Source organism: Phocoena phocoena, chromosome 21 (genome assembly GCF_963924675.1).
Source record: "Phocoena phocoena chromosome 21, mPhoPho1.1, whole genome shotgun sequence".
Lineage (NCBI taxonomy): Eukaryota > Metazoa > Chordata > Mammalia > Artiodactyla > Phocoenidae > Phocoena > Phocoena phocoena.
In genome coordinates this window covers 18,602,801-18,623,875 of record NC_089239.1, presented here as the reverse complement: position 1 = coordinate 18,623,875, position 21,075 = coordinate 18,602,801, and the positions used below count along the sequence as shown (strand labels likewise).

The 21,075-nt window shown below is 34.4% G+C and overlaps 1 protein-coding gene across 9 annotated transcripts in view; it reads right to left on the bottom strand.

The window, feature by feature from the left end:
- MICU3 (mitochondrial calcium uptake family member 3) overlaps window positions 1-21,075 on the bottom strand; it is a 92,204-nt gene that overhangs the window by 31,963 nt on the left and 39,166 nt on the right. For 5 of the 9 annotated variants that reach the window (XM_065899892.1, XM_065899896.1, XM_065899900.1 and 2 more), the window contains exons 3-7: window positions 15,397-15,428; window positions 10,764-10,842; window positions 6,973-7,020; window positions 3,721-3,803; window positions 708-779 (exon numbers count right to left, since the gene is read on the bottom strand). In XM_065899892.1, the coding sequence (XP_065755964.1) occupies window positions 708-779; window positions 3,721-3,803; window positions 6,973-7,020; window positions 10,764-10,842; window positions 15,397-15,428 (314 nt within the window). The remainder of the gene's footprint in view (window positions 1-707; window positions 780-3,720; window positions 3,804-6,972; window positions 7,021-10,763; window positions 10,843-15,396; window positions 15,429-21,075) is intronic. The other 4 variants (XM_065899893.1, XM_065899895.1, XM_065899898.1 and 1 more) reach the window with 4 other exon arrangements.

Sequence of the window (21,075 nt, the reverse complement as noted above, 5' to 3'; positions counted from 1 at the left end):
ATTGTCAGTTCTCTCATCTATAATTACAGATAATAAGGGAACTGTTGGGTAGAGTAAATGAGAAAACGCATGCAAAGCACCTAGTATAGTGTCTGATACTAAGGTCTCAGTATCTGCGTGTTATTTTTATTATGTGAACCTGGGTTGTTGTCAGGCTGAAATACTTGGGACAAGCAAAAAAGAAAACTAGCAGGAAAATGGAGGGAAATGTTGCTTAACTCTACTTTCAGAATAAGATGAAGACATTACTCTTACCAGAAGAAGAATCTATAATATATATTTCTATGAATGCAAAAAAACATATTATTTCCTTGTTTTTGCTTCAACATTCATATTGTTATAGCACCACTAAATTTACTCACAGGTATAATTAAATCTTTGCAATTCACCTTTAAATTTTTACATGCATAATGATCTGTATTAATCTATTATATGATATACCCTTCAAATCTCATGGATAACAACAATACAGATGAAAATGATTTAATGAATGTGATTATGGATACAGATGTTTAATATCAATACTTGATATAAATATTGATATCAAAGCATATAAATACTGAAGCAATTTTTCTACATAAGAACTTTAGAAAGTTTTCAAGAAAGGGACAGGTCCAAAGTTACAGGCTTTAATTATTGTTTCTCAACATGAATAAAATAATTCTTGCCTAGAAAACCCCCCTGAAAATATTATAAATTATTCTTACCAGCATTGCACGCTTTTCTTCATCTCCTTTAGTTTCTCTCTTTTCATTTTTTTTCCTGAATATTTCTTGAAGCTGAAAAAAAAAAATCAAAAATCAAATATCCAACAAGAGTTTCTGGGTACCTACCTAACACCCTGTGCTAGGTATATTCTAAAAAGAAAGAAAATAGTTAGCTTCATATACCAAGATCATTAAAACTAGTATAAATATATTTTCTGATATCAATGTTTTTCCTGAGAAAAAGGCAACCCAGTACCAAAGGATCTATTAAATAGTTTTACTTTATCTCTAAGACAAAGATGTGGAGCCTGTGGCATATACATAAAAAGAGATGAAGCCTACTGAGGGATAAAGGACATTGGACCCGAACTCAGGGGTCTGGGCTTGAGCCCATCTGCTGTCATACACTAATTTTATAATGGGGGACAGGTCGTTCAACCCTCACTGGGCTCCAATTTGCTCCTATATGAAATGCAGATGGGCTAGATGACCTCTAAGGTCTCTTTCAGGTAACTCATCATTGTGGTAGGAACATGGGCTCTCCATGTATAAGCCCTTGAGCAAGTTAGCCTAATTATTTAAGGCTTGTTTTCCATATCAGGAACATGAAGATAATATCTTACAGAATCTCTTAGGGCAGTATTTTTTTCCAGCTTTACTGAGGTATAATCGATAGGTCTTATAAAAATAATGTTGTACAGAGTAAATATTACAAGTAATTACTTACCACATTGCCTGTCACACAGTTAACTTCTCAATAACTGTTAGCTACCATTATACAAGGCATTATTTCCTCTTTAAAATCTTATTTTACAAGTGGAAGCCTAATCCTGTCTCTATATCAGTTTTCTGACAAGGTCATTGCTCTTGTCTGTGTAATTTGAACAGCTATCTCAACTCTTTACTTCACTTTGTATGGCTATAGTTGAAAGTCAAAATGTGTTACCTCCCAAGATATGAAATAACAATTAAAATATACAGTACAAAATGTAAATGATTTTAACACATAAATTTATTTCCACACTTTTTCTTAGTGAAAAGAGTTTTTATTTTTTGCAAGGTTATTAATAATCACTTCATAAATAGGCAGGAGGACCGCAGATTTTAGACCTCTACATATAACTTTGCCCAACTCCACCTCTACTTCCAAACTCTCTGCTGTTTACCAACAAACAAAAAACTATTAGTATACAGCCACTGCAGAGGAGACCACCGCTTTAAAGCAAGGGCAACTTTTGTAAGAGTGTACAGTGGAAATAAATAGAAATTCTGCATGAATGTTTTCACCTCCCATCTCCACAAACAGACAAGATTCCGAAAGACAGGCAACTTCCAATGAACTGAGTTCCAAAAGTTAATCTTTAAGACAGTGGGGTGGAACTTGGCACTGCTGTCATAGAAAGTTTATTGAAAATTATTTAGATTACTAGGCCCATTGTGAAAGTCCTAAAATACAGTTGTACACTGTCATGACAGAACTATAGTAAACTAAGCCTGTCCATTTTAGGGTGTTATGGGCATCTCTCGATCTACTGCAATGAAGCTGAAACCTCTCGCCTCCCCCGTATCCTGAAAAGCACTGCAGTGAGGGACCCTTCGTGGTTCCAGCTCCAGTGACCTGCTCAGGCACTGTCCTCAGGCAAGGGCCACATGGGCATTAGATTAAGCCTTTTGATAGATCACAATATTAGTTAGCTTGCTTCCTTTTTAATGGCTAATTAGCTTTTGATGAGGATTTCTCTCTCTTCTCTTTCCTACCATGGAAAAGAATGACTGCATAGTTTCTCTTCTATGCTCCAGCCTCTGAAGAAAATACTAAGCTATTTAAGAGGTTTTCCAAGGGATTTTTATTGGCTCAATACACAGGAAAAATAGAAAATTAAATGGCTATTTATGTTATTTTTCCCTTCTCTTTTCACTAGGAGAGTAGAGGTAAATATTGAGTTAAACATAAATGCTAAGGGTAGAGGTTGTTACTGGAAGGAGTAAACTAATGTTAATCTCTGTTTTGGAGAAAACCAGAATAGGCATTTGGTCACAGAAGTAGATAAAGGACACAGGGGTAAAAAGCAATGGAAAAATTCTGGAAGGAGGGGGTGGTAAGAAGAGAGAGCAGCTGATGATGCTGCCAGACCAGCACCAACACGGGACCAGTCGGGTGAGAAAGGCTGAAGGACAAATACCAAGAACACTCTTACCCTCCACTGGAGACCAGCCCCTGGTCAAAGACAGGAGAAGGGAGTAGGAAATTGGGCTAAGACTGGAATACAAGGCAGCAATGAGTGGAAGAGAAAAGGAAAAAGAAAAATCGTAAATCCTTTAATGAGAAGGAAGGGGAGTTCCTGTGGCAAAGAGCTGTCTGTGATTGGGTGGCTGATATGATAGAGACTGAGCATGCATAACACCTCAGGATTGCTTGTCACCCACCCAGTGGAAAACACCTGACACATTTCAAACTTCCAGAAGATGTGTAAACAACTATAAGCAGCTTTATACACTGAATATAATTTATTTTTTTATAGTGTAAAAATCATTCAAAATAGGGACTTCCCTGGTGGTCCAGTGGTAAAGAATCTGCCTTGCAATGCAGGCGATGTGGGTTCGATCCCTGGTGGAGGAACTAAGATCCCACATGCCGTGGGGCAACTAAGCCCATGCACCACAACTACTGAGCTCGGAGGCCTCAACTCGAGAGCCTGCGTGCCACAAACTACAGAGCCCACGTGCTCTGGAGCCCGTGACACAATTAGCAAAGAGAAAACCCACACGCCACAACTAGAGAGAAGCCCGCGCGCCACAACGAAATATCCTGCGTGCAGTAACAAAGACCCAACACAGCCAAAAACCAAAATCATTCAAAATAAAGTACCTGAGTATATACTTTATTAAATTAAAGTGAAAGCATAAAATTTTCACTCTTTTTTCTACAACGGTATTCTAAATAATGCAAAACATAAAAATGTAAGTAAGCAATGTTTAATTATTGATAAAATGTAGCTTGTAATATACATACCACCAAAAACTCCTTTTTATCTACCATCTCATTGCCATCGGTGTCAAACATGTTGAAAGCTATTCTAAAACCTGCATGTGGCTCTGCCAGAAAAGAACAGGAAAAGTATTTGTGAAATGAAAAAAATGTTTTTAAAGTAAAAAAATCCACATTAGTTGTAAACAATTATTCACATTCTATACAGAAATACTTTCTTTAACCAAGAAATTAAAAGCAACATGTTATTATTTAAATATAATAAAAGCGCCACGTAAGTATATATATTTCTGCTTCATAAATTAGCACACTTAGTAACACAATTGATAATACACTTTAAATCTACTTGTGTGATACCTGTTGCATAGCACTGACAGTAAAATTTGACTACCTTCCTTCCAAAGATAAATATTTCTTTCTTATCCAAAGTCTGTCAGTTTATTTAAAAGGAAAATATCAGCTCCTCACACCTGAAGTATTTTTAATATGTCAGCTACTTAGAACAGAAGGAAAAATAAGAATATGACACAATGGAGCAGTCTAAAATCTTGGGAAATTTATAATGGAAATAACCTGTGAAAAGATGTCAAGCATGAGAGATTACATATTTGGGTTTGAACTTCTAGAGGCTTCAAATACAGAAATATATAGAGAGCTTGAATACTTAATTCTCCCCAAATACAAGGAACAACTCCTTTCCTGAGAAAATCAGACTTTCACACATTACGAACTGCCTTAATTGTATGAACCCTATAATGAGATTCAATCCTTCTTCTCTTTTCACTTCTAAAGCATAAAGAAGAAAACCTGGACAGAAGAAAACTTGAACGTATCCTTCAAAGAGGAGCTCAGTGTACATGCCTTTTTCAAAACATCTGACCTTCTCTTTTAAGATGACTGGCAAAAAGTTTAAAAAGGACCTCTCACAGATACACTTGCCACTACCTGTTGTGAAACCGTGAACCCGGCAAAAACAAAGCACACAGCCCTACTTTCTTAACGGGTAATAGCTGTCTCCGAAAATAATGGAAATGAAAGCCAGTCTTTTATGGAAGTTCACTGTTTTGCACGTATTTTAGGAATCTAGACTTATTTTCATTATCATTCGCTTGAGAAAGAAATAAAAAGTTACACCATCTCTGATAACCAAGATTTAAGCTTTAAAAATATCTGAAGACACATAGAAGTCCTCACCAGCATTACTTGGAAGGGAATATTAAGTTAAAGTAATAAAAAGTAAAGGGGAGAAAACTATGGACAGGTAACATAGATTATCTAGCCCACTTCCTGCCAGCCCTCTTTTCACATTTTTCTTGTTCTAATCTAAACGACACCCATAACTTTTCAATTCAAACTCTTAGTAGTTTCTAAGATGGGTCCTGAAGTCCAAATGAAGATTCACAGCATCCAAAGATCCTACCCTTTCTGTAGTAAGCAAAAACCACTATCTGTGTTTTTTCCAACATGCTTAAACCAACCCTGTCCCAGCTCAACAAGTGGCTTTCCTCACCAGTTTTGTTTTACTCTGACCCATCACTCTGCTGGTCCAGGCACTTATAACTTCTAATTTTGCATCTAAAGTTGTTCTGCTAACAAGATAACTTTAAAACAAGTCTCTGAGACACTCCTTGGCCCCCACTCCTCTACTTTCCACAGTGGCATTCATCACTGACTGGACTGAAATCATCAGAATGGCTTTCCACTCTGGGACAATGACCTCAGGCTGTCCTATAACTAACTGCACAATACTTGCTTTTCTTCAGCACCAACATTTTAAATGACTTTGAGCCAGGAGGAAAAAAGCAAGAAAAAAATATTCAATTTTTGAAATACATATGTGTGCGAGCACACACACACACACACACACACACACACACACCCAATTTCCTGCAACAGAACTCCAACATAACAGCATCCATTACTAAATTCAGAAATAACACAGTGGCTGTGAATTTTCTAATTACAGAAGTATAGGAATTTTAAGATTGGTTTCTAATGACACAATTTTATTGATGTTCTTGTTTCCACACATCTCCATAAATCTCCACAATTGGAAATTCCACTAGCCACATTCTTTTATTTCACTCCTTTCTTCATTCATTTGCCAATTATTTTCTGAGAGGCTACCATGTGAAAAGATAAAATCTTTGCCATCGTGGACCTTGCATTCAACTGTGGGGAGAGAGACAAAAACATGTAAACCAGTAAACAAACACTTTCGAATAGTTTAAGTACTATGAAGAAAATAAAACATTGTAAAGGGATAAAAGGGGAGAGATGGAAGAGGGAGTTATTTTAGGGAGAATGGTCAAGTAAGCCTTCTCTAAGTCTTCATATTTCAAAGGAAACCTGAATGATTTTTACTATCCTGAGGATCTTTAGTAAAAGCACTGACGGTAGAGGGAGCAGAAAGTACGAATTCCTGAGGTGAGAATTCAGGGAATAAAAAGGTCAGGTGGCTGGAGCACTGTGAACTATAGCATGTAAGTTCCTCCATTAAATGCAACGAAATTTAACTGAACACCTTAGTAAACCCTTCATGTACTTCATAAGAATTGCTGTACATGAGAGGAAGATAATAATAAAGCTGTTGTAGGATATACGATGGGTCTTCTTATAGACTTACTAGTTAAAGGACTCGTTCTTTCAGACTAGTCTTGCAGAAAATGTGATTTGAATGAATGAGTGTAGCAGGAAATTTACAAATCACTACACATCCTGACCTTTAGGCTCCCATGTAGATCCTACCACAGGGATTGATATAGGATATTAAGTGTATAATTTATGAGCATTTTATTTACTACACCGTAAGCCATAATAATATTTATGGTTTTGACCCTTGATAGTACTGTGCTTAGCATTTTCCACTGGCATTTAGACATGAATTTTGCAAAACAGCCTGGATAGACCTAAACTGATTTTCAATGCAGGGGTCACAGGTTTGAGCCCTGGTCCGCGATGATCCCACATGCCTCAGAGCAACTAAGCCCGTGCACCACAACTACTAAGCCTGTGCTCTAGAGCTCGTGCGCCACAACTACTGAAGCCCATGTGCCTACAGCTCGTGCTCCGCAACGAGAGAAGCCACAGCAATAAGCCCGCACACTGCAACAAAGGGTAGCCCCTGCTCGCCACAACTAGAGAAAGCCCGCGTGCAGCAACGAAGACCCAATGCAGCAAAAAATAAATTAATTAATTTTAAAAAAGATTTATTTCCCAAGATTATGCTTGAGAAAGAAAACTGTATCTAGAAATAGATTTAATGAGTATACTTACTTGTTAAAATACATAAAAGAAAAAGATATTCTGTGTAAGAAATCACACCTAGAAGAAAAATAGTATTAGTTATGCTATATATAAAATATTACTTTCTCTTCATATTTATCAGGTAAATCATTATTCTTATAATAGCAGTAATATTTATAAAGAACTTAAGAGTTTTAAAGAAGATGCTAAATATTGTTTTCAATGAGACTAAACTATTACTACAAAATCAGGGTGAAAGAAACAAATAAATTTTACATTGTTTCATATGCTTCTGTAGAAACCCATACAAAAATCACATTAATGCTTCCAGATATACTGGCATAAAAGCAAAATTATCAATAATGTTTACATATAGCTGTAAATTTTAAATGTGTTGCTAGCTTTCAAGGTATGAATCTAACATAAAATAAAAATGTTGGAAATGGTTAACACTGTAAAGGGCTTAATAATTTCTTAGTAACCCTTGAATAAAACATTTAGATATTCTTGCTTAGAGATTTGACTTCTTGTTGCATTCAAAAAACACAACTCTATAGTTATTACTTTTCTCCTTTCAAGTTATCACTCATTATTCTTGATAAGCTTCATGCTTCTATTAAATGTAATCTAAGAAGTTTCAATTTTTACAGAAAGCTTACACTTTCTGTATATTGTATCCTGAGTTCTCTGTAATCTCATAAACTTTAAAAGGAGTTTGTTTGGACTACATAAAAACATACATTCTGTTACTCAAATTCTTGCTTTTGGATTATAACACCCAAAACTAGAATTAATGGCTTAATTGTTTTTCCAAGTGTATCCTGAGAAAATGAAAATCAGAAATAAGCCAATAACACTTATCCAGATACCAGACAGTCCTCATGTTTGGTAAAAGGGCATAAAAATCCTTAAAATAATCAGATCGTGAACTTTAAAACTCCACTTTACCTGATGTTCTTTGAGGCTACCCTCTTTGTTACAGAACAAAGGAAGAGGAGTCACTGTCAGGCAGTTTGTCAGAAGATGTGAAGGGACCGAGCTAGGAGGCCCTGAAAGCATTCCCGTCTTTTGTTTATACTAGAATATTGTGACCTATAGACATAGTTCTGGTTGATTGCCATGAATGTTATGGGAGAAAGATTCTGGAATGGTCAACGTATATAAGATACAATACCTAGATTCCATAGGGATCCCTCAAAAAAAAAGATCTGGAAATGGGCTCTGTATCTCCATAACCCCATCTCACTGACTGTTGTTCTGACTTGGTGGAATGCACAAGAGGTGCTGGTTAGCATAAAGAAGTTTAATATCTGCTCTCCATCTTTTACTTGATAAGATTCCCCTCACTGAAGGATTATAAAACAGCGAGAGTCCTGATGATGATTATCATAGTAGGCACTTTTCTGAAGTACTAAGTGGTTTTTGAGGTGGTATAATCCACAGGGAAGAAAAACAAAGTGAGAAACTCATGATATAATTTAATAAAAATGGTCAGGGACATATATACACAACCAAATATAAAATAGCTAGCTAGTGGGAAGCAGCCGCATGGCACAGGGAGATCAGCTCGGTGCTCTGTGACCACCTAGAGGGGTGGGATAGGGAAGGTGGGAGGGAGGGAGACGCAAGAGGGAGGGGATATGGGGATATATGTATGTGTATAGCTGATTCACTTTGTTATACAGCAGAAACTAACACACTATTGTAAAGCAATCATACTCCAGTAAAGATGTTTAAAAAAAAAAAAAGGTCAGGGAGAAGGGAAAATATTACTAAACATGAACTGTAGATTCATAATGTTTTTAATTACAAAAATGGAAAACCATTAGATTAACCTTTCAATTTATTTTAAGGCCACCCAGGGTCAAAAATAAAATAATAATAAATGCTAAGCATATAGTAATGTTTCGATCCTTAGAAAAAGAGGCCAAGAAAGATGCCAACTAGGTTTCTCTTGAAAATTCAATTTTAAAAAATTCTAAGGGAAGTTCCTTAAAAGCATTACACTGTTTAGTTCCTATATCATGATATATTACAGTTAGCTATTATAACTAAGTCTATGTAATTCATGTTTTCATAAATGCTGTATACCAATTAAATTTTTGTAAAACTGCCTAACATTTTCTTGTTGGGTTATATTTTAAACAGACAAAATTAATTTGTAAATTAGTTTTCAATAGTTCTAAAAACTTAGCTTTACAATTCCTCTTCCACCTAATCTCTTTATAAAAAAGCAAGATTCTCTGTAACTCTCTACTTTACCTAACCCTATGGTTCTAAAACTTCTTGGGTACACGGATTACCTTGATAATCCCATCACTATGACACAGATCTGCACTGTTCTACAGTGTAGCCATTGGCCACACAGGGCTATTTAAATTTAAAATAATTAAAAGTAGATAAAATTAAAAATTCAGTTCCTCAGATACAGTAGCCCCATTTCAGGTAATTAATAGCCACATTTGGCTCGTGGCTACCATACGGACATTCCCATCACTGCAGATAGTTCTACTGGGTAGCACTGAATAGATCATCTCCCCCTGAAAAAAATATGCAAATATGCATACAATTTAAGTAGGATTAGGACCTGCCTAAACCTATGGCTTCCAGATTTAACCCTCCCCCTAACAAAAAAGAATTTCCTTCTTCCATGCATTTATCTTTCTTGGATTATATTTGATCCAATTGCATTTTCCCATGAGAGGTATTAAAGAAATATTTTTTACATTTACCAATTTCCCTCATTATTCCGAGCTTTGAATTGTCCTGATCCTATCATTCCACCCTAAGATTTGAATGGCAATCTTTAAGACAACTTCCAGAAAAAAATTTCTAAGAACTTTAAAGACATCATGGCCCAGATTTCACAAAGATTTAAAAACCCTAGTTATGAAAAGCCTACAGTTAAAGACAAGGTGTCTCCTCCTTCCAGAGTCCATGAGAACCAGGTGTAAGCAATCTGAATTTCTAATTCTACTTAGGCAAAAATATATGGATTATAACTAATCCTTTATAAAGTATTTATCTTCACATTAAAGTAAATATATTATTTTCAAACCAATATTGGTTGAAATTGATGAAAAAAAGGTAAGTTTAGATAATTGCTTTATATTGTTATTTTGTATACTCTTATATTTGAATATGAAAATATATATTTCTAAGAAACATTCCTTTTTAAGATTAAAGAGTTTATTAGTTTCTGCTATAAACATTTATAAAAAGTACAATGTAAAAGAAAATTGCAATAAAAGCTATATAATTTGATTGCAAAGACATGTATGAATTAATGAGTTAACGTATAAATAGATATGGGTAATATGGTAAGTTGAAATAGGTGGATTTTGCAGTGAGTGTTGTTTTTAAAAGAAACATGTTCCAATTGTACAACCAAAAGATATATCCAATAAGCTTTTCATATTGATTAAATTTAAGAAAATCTGCAATTCCCTGGAAGTAAAAGGAAAGAAGAAAAATAGACATTTGGAAATCAGTATTTTTGAAAAATGCTTTCTGTGGGTAAATATAACATATACTTCTCAATATGGTTAAAAAGGTGTTTTTTTTAACTATAAAAGTTCATTTTGCTGTGAAAAGTGTGGAAGATATGAATAGTCTATATAAAAAGTAACATAAAAACCACCCTTAATCCCATTGCCGAGAAACAATCATTATTAATATTTTGGTATTTTTCTTTTCAGTTTTTTTTCCATGTACATAGACACATTAATTATAAAATTATTTAAGCATGAAGAAACTACGTATAAATAGTATAAATAATATAGTATCAATATTAAAATACATAAATACTATAGTTAACTTACCTCTTTCTTTAAGACTTCGAAATAGCTTTGATGATCCTTTCCAAACTGGTGGTGTTTCTGATAACATTTGATTTAATTCCTATGACATAAGGTATCATAATGCTGATTAACTGGTAAACCACTAACTTATAAAATAGACCAAAAATATTTAAATGCCTATGCAAAAACATTCTCTTCTTAGAAGACGTGAGACATGACTGTATTTATACTATTTTATCTGTGGTTCATTCAACCATAAAACCCAATATTTGCCCACAGTCCAAATGTAAAAATAAGTGATGAAGATGCTACATTAAATTCAATTAGAGCTACCGAAAATTTCAGGTAAACTTAATAACTGGAGAAATACATATATATATGATAATCTAATTAAGATAAAACAGTGAATTTAAGTTCTGGAGCCAGTTAGAAAAGGATGGTTCCGTGGAAGTCACAGGAAAAGGTGGACTTCCTAATACAGGTCACACATGATCACTGGGCTTCACATACTGTTTTCTGTAGCCCTCTTGGATTTAGGGGATTTTGTGGTAGATGAAGTAACTGGGCAACAGATTATGCTGGGAAAGAATGAATAGTATTTTAATAGTGACTCAAAGAATGATGACATCAGATGAAGCGGGATGACAGGGTGTTGAGTTATTGTGTCCACTGCTGCAATTTTTTTTTCTAATTTTAACTTAAATATTCAGTAAAGAATACACACTTCAATTGCTGGTTAGCCAGCTTTTTTTCTTTTTTAATCAAGCTGAGGGGGGACTATTTTGGAAAATTTAAACATTTGATTCATTGCTCAGATACTAGAACGATTTTGTATTTATTACACATACTGTGTTAAAAATAAGTGAAAATTATTATTAGGTTAACTGTGAAAAAATTATTAAAGGATTTGGTGAGATAACTTGAAAGCATTTGAAATTAAAAAATTAGTGTGCTAAGTAACATACTGAAAAAACAATAGAAATGACTTCTTTTCCAGATCTGACTCTTGTTACTCAAAATTGGTTCCCCAATGGCCCGGGCATCATCACCGGGGAGCTTGTTAGAAATGCAGAATCTCAGATCCCATCCCTGGCCTCCTGAACCAGAATCAATTTTTAACACGATCTCCAGGTGATTTTTATGCACATTCAAGTTTGAGAAGCACTTTAGACAAATCCTTCCTGATGTAGTTGTACCTAAAAAAGCTCTATGACATTTATAAACCATCTTTTTCATTATAGAGCTGGGTTAGCAGGCAAATAAGGAATCTCTGGGATGCCAAAGGCAGGAGAGGTATTTTTAGGGGATTTACAGATGCCCTGAAGCCTATCTGTGAATCCTTGCTCTCATTTCCTTCCTGGTGTTATTTCTGCACTGCAGGTAATAGATGCCACCTGGTGCTCAGTAGTGTCTGACTAGGGTAGCAATTCACATATGAATAATAATGAGAAGCTAGGATGTTTAATGTTTAAACAATAGTAAATTCATAAACATTTTTGTTAGAGCAGGAGATTAAAAAATATTAATATTTTGAGTACATTTTATATACTTTCATTTATACTGTTTCTATTATATAAATACTACCATCTCCATTTTAACTGTTCCCATGTATTCAACTCATTTCTTCTACTTAAACTCAGCTAAAATTTAAGACCAAAAAAATCATAGCTACCTTTTACTGAGTGTCCCCTATATGCTTGGCAATGGGCTAATACATATCTCATTTAATTCTAAAAAATTATCCTCATTATGCATATTTTACTGTGTCTTAAAGACGATAAGTAACTCACCCGGGATTATACAACTAGTAAATGACTGTCCAGATCCTTACTGACTCTAAGCAGTTTATTTTTGTAATAATTTAGTTCCTTGTCTGGTCTAGATCATCCAGTTGACATACTAATCTTGTTTTGTGTCAACTTCAGGGACTTTTTTTTCTTAATTTTTATTTTATATTTACATATAGTTGATTTACAATATTATGTTAGTTGCAGGTATACAGCAAAGTGAGTCAGTTATACATATACATATATCCATTCTTTTTCAGATTCTTTTCCCATATAGGTTATAACAGAGTATTGAGTAGAGTTCACTGCAGTGGAGGCTAGGGACTTTTAAGTTTTATTAAAAACTCTATTTCCACTCAGGCGGGAATCTTTCTCCCCTCTCCCAGTGCCTACCTTAGTCTCTTATAGGTAGTAGTGTTGTATGGTAAAGAATTTGATTGGCCTTTGTCCCTGGTTCCTGGGAGGAAGACTAATATCCTTGCATAACACCAAAGTTTATGCTGAGGAGATGACTCAAGATGGGGGGCTGACCTTCAAAAATAACCCCATGATTCAAGTGTTGGGGCTTTGAACTAGCCCGACCTCTGGGGAGGGGAGAGGAAAGGGACTGGAGATTGAATTCAACCATGTGGCCAATGATTCGATCAATCACACCTATGCAATGAAACCCCCAATAAAAACTCTGGACACCCAACTCAGTGGAGCTTTCAGGTTGGTGAACACATGGGTGTGCCAGGAGGGTGACATACCCTGATCCTTCAGGGAGAGGGCACAGAAGCTGTGTTTGGAACCCTCCTATAACTTGCTGTATGTGTCTCTCCATTTGGCTGGCTTTGATTTGTTCCCTTATAATGATAAACTATAATTCTACATGTAGAACGTTCCTGAGTTCTATGAGTCAGTCTAACAAATTATCAAACTTGAGTGGAGTTGTGGGAACTCTCTGAATTTGTAGCCAGTTGGTAAGCAGTGTGGGTGGTCCGGGACCCCTTGAGTTGCAGCTGACAGCTGAAATGAGGGCCACCTTTTTGGGAAATGGGTCCTTAAATCTGTGGGGTCTGATGCTAACTCTGGGTGGTAAGTGTCAGAAATGTATTGCAGTATTGCAAGTAGGGACTAAATAAATATTGGCTGGATTGAATTCATTTACCTAGAATTATAGATGCCTTTGAAAGGCTTTATACAATTTTTCTGAGGACAATTTTTATAATTATATACGTAATATATATGTTATAGGAAAATTAGTAAGTGCAGAAAATAAAACCGGATTGTAATCCAGGGACAAACCACAATTAAAAATTTTATTTAATCTCCTTTTAATCTAATTCTCTATCTAGGCATATTTATACAGTATTTTTGTCATTCTTGTTGCAAATATTAAATAATTTTCTGCATACTGTTTTGTAAATTACTCTTTGCATTAATATGTCATGAGCGTATTTTCCTGCCAAATATTCTTCATTTTCATTTTAATGGCTACATAGCAACTGTCTATATAAGCAGTTCTGAAATGTAACTCTTTATACTCTTAAAAATTGTTTACCCGAAAGAGGTATTGCTTATGTAGGTTATATCTATCAATATTTAATGCATGTGGAAATCGAAATGATACATTTTTAGAACACAAAAACACACAAGCACATATTCTATTAGTTCTCAGAGTGATGATGTCATCACTCATCATGCAGCCTCTGGAAAACTCCACTGTACACTTGTCACAGAATGAGAGTAATAGAACAAGTATCTTCTCAGTATTATTAAGAAAATAGTCTTGACTTCATGGACCCCCAAAAAGGTCTTTGCACATTAAGAAAGACCGGTTTATATTATTTTGCAACTTGCTGTTTTACTCAAACTCATGTTTTTTAGGTCTATTCATGTTGATACACATATCTCTTGTGTATTTATTCATCTTAGCTCTATATTACTGTATTGTCCTTCATATGCCTAGTTCACATTCTTTTATTAATTCCTCTACTGACTGGCATTTATATTGTTCCTAATTTTTTTAGGACTCCTGGTATAAGCATACAAGTGTTTCTCTTGTAAACATATCTAGCAGTAGAATTTTTGATATGCATTAGATAGTGCCAAATTTCTCTCAAAAGAGACTATACCAATTTACATTCTCACCTGATTCCTCCTTCTTCTTGTCCTTGAATTACTGGTATTGTTAGATTTCTAGAACCTGACAATCTGATGGGTGTGAACTAGCATCAGATCATTGGTTTAATTTGCATATCCCTGATTACTAGTGAGGTTGAGCTCCTTTACATATATTTATTGGCCCTTCTGGCTATGTCTACCCATTATTTTCTTATTATCTTTTGTATATTGATTTACAGGAGTTCTATATGACTACAAGACACTTAGCCTTTTCTGTTAATAATGGGTTGGCCAAAAAGTTCGTTCTGGTTTTTCATATCTTAAGAAAACCCGAACGAACTTTTAGCCAACCCAATATGTTGCAAGCATATTCTCCCATCTGTCATACATCTTTTAACATTGTTGACACTGTCTTTTGGTGTGCCAAAATTTTTAATATTTAATTTAGCAAAATTTGCTAATAATCTCCTTTGAGTTCAGCTTTATATATCTTATATATATGTACATATCAGATTTATATATGTATACATCACATAAATATATATATAAAAAATTGTGTGCGGGACTTCCATGGTGGTCCAGTGGCTAAGGCTCCATGCTCCCAATGCAGGAGCCCAGGGTTTGATCCCTGGTCAGGGAACTTGATCCCACATGCCACAACTAAGACCCAGTGCAGCCAAATAAATAAATAAATTTTTAAAAAATAAATAAATAAAATAAAATCGTGTGCATGCATACATATACCAAGAGCTTTAACCTACCTGCTTGGAAAGTGACTTCCATGTTTTAGCAACTATAATAAACATAAAAAATTAGATAATACTTCATGTAATATATATCAAAATTCAGTAACCATCTACAATCATAACACTGAGTTTTATATCTAAAAGGCAAAGTTTTTTTAATCTCAAGATTTAGATCTATGTATGTTATGCATTATGTATTTGTTTCATGTACTATAAACTACTTAAATAATATCAGTGGAATAGAAAACACATTTTCCATAATCATTATCTTACTTTGGGGATTTCTGGATTTATAAAGTAAGTTAATTACTCCATGTTAAACATCCTATGGGCTTAAAACACAAACAGTGATATTCATTAAACACTGATATTAGAATATAAAATATTAACATAGAGAAATTATAATTTTAAGGTGTCACTCATGATCTCTGCTGTGTTAGTATCTCTGATTATACTTCAAAGGTCAGGTCTCTCTAGAGTGAAGGGGAAGGATAGGGGCAAAGAGAAAAAAAGATCAAGGAGAGAACAGGTAATGTGATAGAGAGACTCTTGGCCTGTTTTCCATTCTTCTCCCCTAAGAATGTCATAGTTGAATAAAATACCTGAGATCACTTTCTTTTTCTGATTTCTCCTCACATCCCTGAAGATCTCAAACACTATAAATCTCATAATATTAAAATAAATACATAGTCAACATTGCTGTTTCCTTGCTCAGATTTGAACACTGTGAATATCTAATGCTTGTCCAAGAATTATCTCCAGGTTTGTACGTAATTAAGTCCTATAACACAGCTGCATTAGGAACTAGTAAATATCAACTATTTCAGCTACATTACAATAATGACAACCAATAATTTTTCTACGTGGCAATGTGGCCATTTCTGTATAGTTAACCATAGCTAACGTAAACAATATATCAAATTCAAGATTATAAGATAGGCATGTTTTGCTTAACTTTCTCTTTTTTAAGCGATGTAATAAGTCATTTTAAGATCAAAAGGGAAAAATTATGTTCTAAAATTTGGCAAACTAATTTTTATGAAGATAGTTTTCTTCTCTATGTAGCAACAACATCCTTTCTTTACCCAAGACAGTTTATATGCAAACATGTAATCAAGTTTAAAATCAAGATTAAAATCACAGGTCTATACAGTAGAATTCAGCATTTAACCTTAATTATAATACTTTACACATTCATTTCATAGACATCCTCCTTTACACAATGAACACAACAATGTAAATAATATTTATTATTCTGTGGCTTTTGAAATATAGCAGTAAGAAAAGAAGAAAAATAAATGGTACAAAAGTACATGCACATGCTCTTATGCAATGTTCAGAAGCTATTTATCAAAAGAGGAAGTTAGACACTCTTGAGTTTTGTAGGGTTTATGAGATTTCCAGGGTAAATTATTCACAAAAGACATATTCATTCTGCCGGATGTCACCATGTTCAGTATTATTGGCTTTTTTTTTTTTAATAAAACTAAAGAGCCATTAAGATTGTTCTTCAAAGGATTTTCTGATTTTCTAAATTCCTTATTTCACATGAAGTTACTGCATATATAAATATAAGGTGAAGAGGGACTTCATTCTTTTGGATATATTTTATTTCTTAAGCTATAGGTTTATGTTTTCATTATATTTTTAATATTTTTATGTATGTCTGAAATTTTTTAACTTAAAATTAAATTAAAATTAAATAATACTTGAAGCTATATGAAAATAATTACTTATTTTAGTTCTAGATGAACAGTTTACCTCTTAGGTTCTATTTAAGTGGGTAAAACAAGAAATTTTCTTGATTTCAAACACAAAGTTACAATCAACAATCAGATATATATCTCAATTGACATTTATTTGAACTATAATTATTAAGCAAATGTTAAATTATAAAATTATATTAAAGATTTTTTAAAATAATGGTTATGAATTCAAGTGATAATGATTATGATGACAATGACAGCTAGCAATGTTTATTAAGTGCTTATTGCATGTCAGGTATTACACTAAACATAACTGATATCATTCAATCCTTAAAAACCTCATAAGGCTGCTATTTTTACTTTTATAAATGAAGAAACAAAAGATTAAATAACTTACTCAGGTTCTCAAAGCTCATAAATGAATGCCAAAGTCTAAACACAAGTCAAATTTCAATATGCTATTTTGATATGTATATGATTTAATATTCAGTCTATGAAGCATATTTTCTTTTTTGAGGTAAATATTTCTTTTTAAAACCCTACAGTTTTAAAAAAGTTTTTACAACTATCTTGATCTTTAGTTACCATTCTTAATTATGTCTTAAAAGTGCTGGTTAGAAATTAACTGATATTAATTTGTGGTTGTTAAATATCCTGTGTTTATACTGGAAACCAGTTTTTCCCCTGCAAGTGATAGTTTTGGAATATCTATCAAAAGAATCACAGCTAAAATTATTTCCAAAAAGCAAAAATCCAACAGTAGGCTTCCAGTGAATACATTATGAAGATAAAAATAAAGAAAATAATGAATTAAAAAATTTCAAACTATGAAATTTTAAACCAGTAAGCATTACTTAAAGGATAACTTCTCAAATATGTTTGACAACAATTACAGAATTTGATGCAAAAGTACCATTTGATATTGTAAGAGATATATTAATAGTTTTATCAAATTTATACCAAAAATAAATATAAAAATCCACACTGTACAAAAACAATTAAACAAAATGTATGGAACACGTATATACCTACATATGTATAAGAGTCTTTTCTATGTACAAAGTCCCTACACTCAGGAAATGTACAATATTATAGGAGGACAAAAAATACAGAAACAACCAATTCCAAGGCAGAATATGTTTATCTGGCACATGGTAAGTACTCAATAAATATTTCTTGAAGGAAGTGGGAGGGAGGGGGTGAGGGAACGGGAACCAAAAAAGCATAGAGAGATACAATTCTTACCACAGACTTCAAATTCTCCAAAAAAAGAGCCCTACTTAAACTCTAGCCTTTTGTATCGCTACTGTCACCTTTATTCTCATACTATGCCACCTTCCTAGGCAATCTCATCCATACACATTGCATTAATTACCAATCATGTACAGATGAATCCCTCTGTATACCACATACCTCTTCCCAGCTTTCCCCCCGATCTCCAATGGAAATAATCCAAAGCATCAAAAATTAATTCATTAAAAGCTAATGTGTGAAGTAACCAATTTGTCAAATTACCGAAGATTGAATTTTTTGAACTTTTATACATTTTTCTTTCACCTCAGTTACCTTTTTTGTTGAGAATGTTTAAGATCTGTTCTCTTAGCAAGTTTTAATTATACAATGCTGTACAATATTATCAACTACAGTAACCATGCTTCCATTAGTCCTGGAGGATTTATTTTAAGCTTGGTTTTGCCATAACTCTATCTCTGAAGAAGAGATGGCTATAATTGTTTTAACCTAACTTAAGGCATTCATTTGACAGTTTCAAGCAGATTATCAAACAACTAATTATTTGGTACAATGATTTTCAGTGAATTGAAATCAATGATCAAGAGCTAGATCCTACTGCCTCCTTGATATCTCCTCTTTTACAAATCTGAGGCATTTAACTACATCATGTCCAAAACTGAAGTTGTGATTTTTCCCTTTAACGCCAGTCCCTACTGCCATCCATCCAGTTAAACCAACCAGAAATCCTTAGTACTCACTACTCCATCATTACCATTGCCACCATTGTTAGAAGCTTCTGATGCTTGGACAATAGTCTCCTCTCTGATCTGCTCATGGCCACTCTGGACCTCTGTAATCTGTCTCCACCCTGAGATCTTTCAAAACACAATATAATCATGGCAGGCACCTGCTGAAAACAAGACAACAGGCCCAAAATGGAGTTGCCTATGCTAAGCCCCATGTCACCCAACTGAGACTTAATTACAGTGTCAGTTATCTCCCACGTGGAATCTTAAATCAGTCATCAGGAATCACCTGATCAGCAGCAGTTAGGTCATCTGTCTGACAGACCCCTACCATCTCCCGAAGGCAAGTGACCTCACAATAATCAACCTGCTTTTTCTGGCCTAATATAACTTACTTGTTCCTGCTTCTTTCTGCCTATAAAAGGCCTTTCATTTTGTACAGCTCCTCAGAGCCCCTTTATATTTGCTAGATTGGATGCTGCTCAATTCATTAATCGTTGAATAAAGCCAATAAGATCTTGAAAATTTACTTAGTTGAATTTGGTTTTTTGGTTTTTTTTTTTTTGCGGTACGCGGGCCTCTCACTGTTGTGGCCTCTCCGTTGCGGAGCACAGGCTCCGGACGCGCAGGCTCAGCGGCCATGGCTCACGGGCCCAGCCACTCCGCGGCACGTGGGATCTTCCCGGACCGGGGCACGAACCCGTGGTCCCTGCATCGGCAGGCAGACTCTCAACCACTGCGCCACCAGGGAAGCCCTGAATTTGGTTTTTTAATACACCAAATTCTCCTGCAGCTTAAACCACTACCACAGTTTTCCATTACTTTTAGGATAAAAACAAAAATGTTTAATATCAGCTTACAGACTCTGAATGATTTGGCCCTACCCATATTCCACATACCATATTCCTCCTTGCTCTTTGCACTTATAGCCACCCAGATCTTTTTTCCACTCCTCAAATGTATCACACTCCTTCTTGTCATGGCACCTCAGCACACGCTGTTTCTTCTGCTGAAATTCTCCACTCCCGATTTCCCATTTACCTAGCTAGCTCTTATGATTTCATATTTCATGGTGATATTTATTTCCCCAAGGAAGATTTCTCTGAGCTACCTGACTAGGTCACTTCTCCAAACTACACTCTCATAGAATCAAGAAACTTTCTTTCATGGCACTGAGTTATAATTTGTTGTTTATATGTAAATTTTGTTGATCAGTGTTGGCTTCCTCCACCAGACTGCAAGCACCATGAGGGTGGAGAACATTTACCTTTCGTTCCCCTCACCACTGTATCTCCAGTGCCTAGTGCAGTGCCTGCCATTTGATAGTTGTCCTTGACTACATGTCATTTAATATTCTGTGAGATGAAATGGGAAGAGGTGCATAAAAGCACTTCTGCTGCCTTCCAAAGTACTATGGTTGTCTTGAGAAAAAATACTCTGATTATTTTTTGAGTTGTGAACTGAACTAGTTCCTTTTTTTCATGGAACCCAATTTTTACTTGAAAGAATAACTGACAGACAAATTATGGTTATTTAGACCTGGGTATTTGGCAGACATTTTTGTACAAATGAACAAAGTTGCTTCTTGCTTAAAGAAAACTGACAGTATTTGTTGTTAATGATAAAATTTGAGATTTCAAGTAAAAATCAGAATATTGGAAAACTTGTATACACACGAATTTGACAGCTTTCCAATAAGTAAAAACTTTTCTGATGCGATTATGACAATATTAGTGAATGTGATTTTTAAAAAATATTGTATAATGAGATATGTCAACATTTGGAAGATCTGCATAATTTAATAAACCAACATTTTCCAGTTGATGTTACAAGATTATATAAGGGAAAAAGATCCATTCAAAGTGCAATGTAGGCCGATGTATTTTAACAAAACAGATAACAAAAAAGTTTCAAAGTCCACATTGCAGCTAAACTTTAAGAAACTACCATTAGCCAAGTATTGATACAGTACCAAAGAAGAATATCTACAATTATCTAAAAGGCTACTG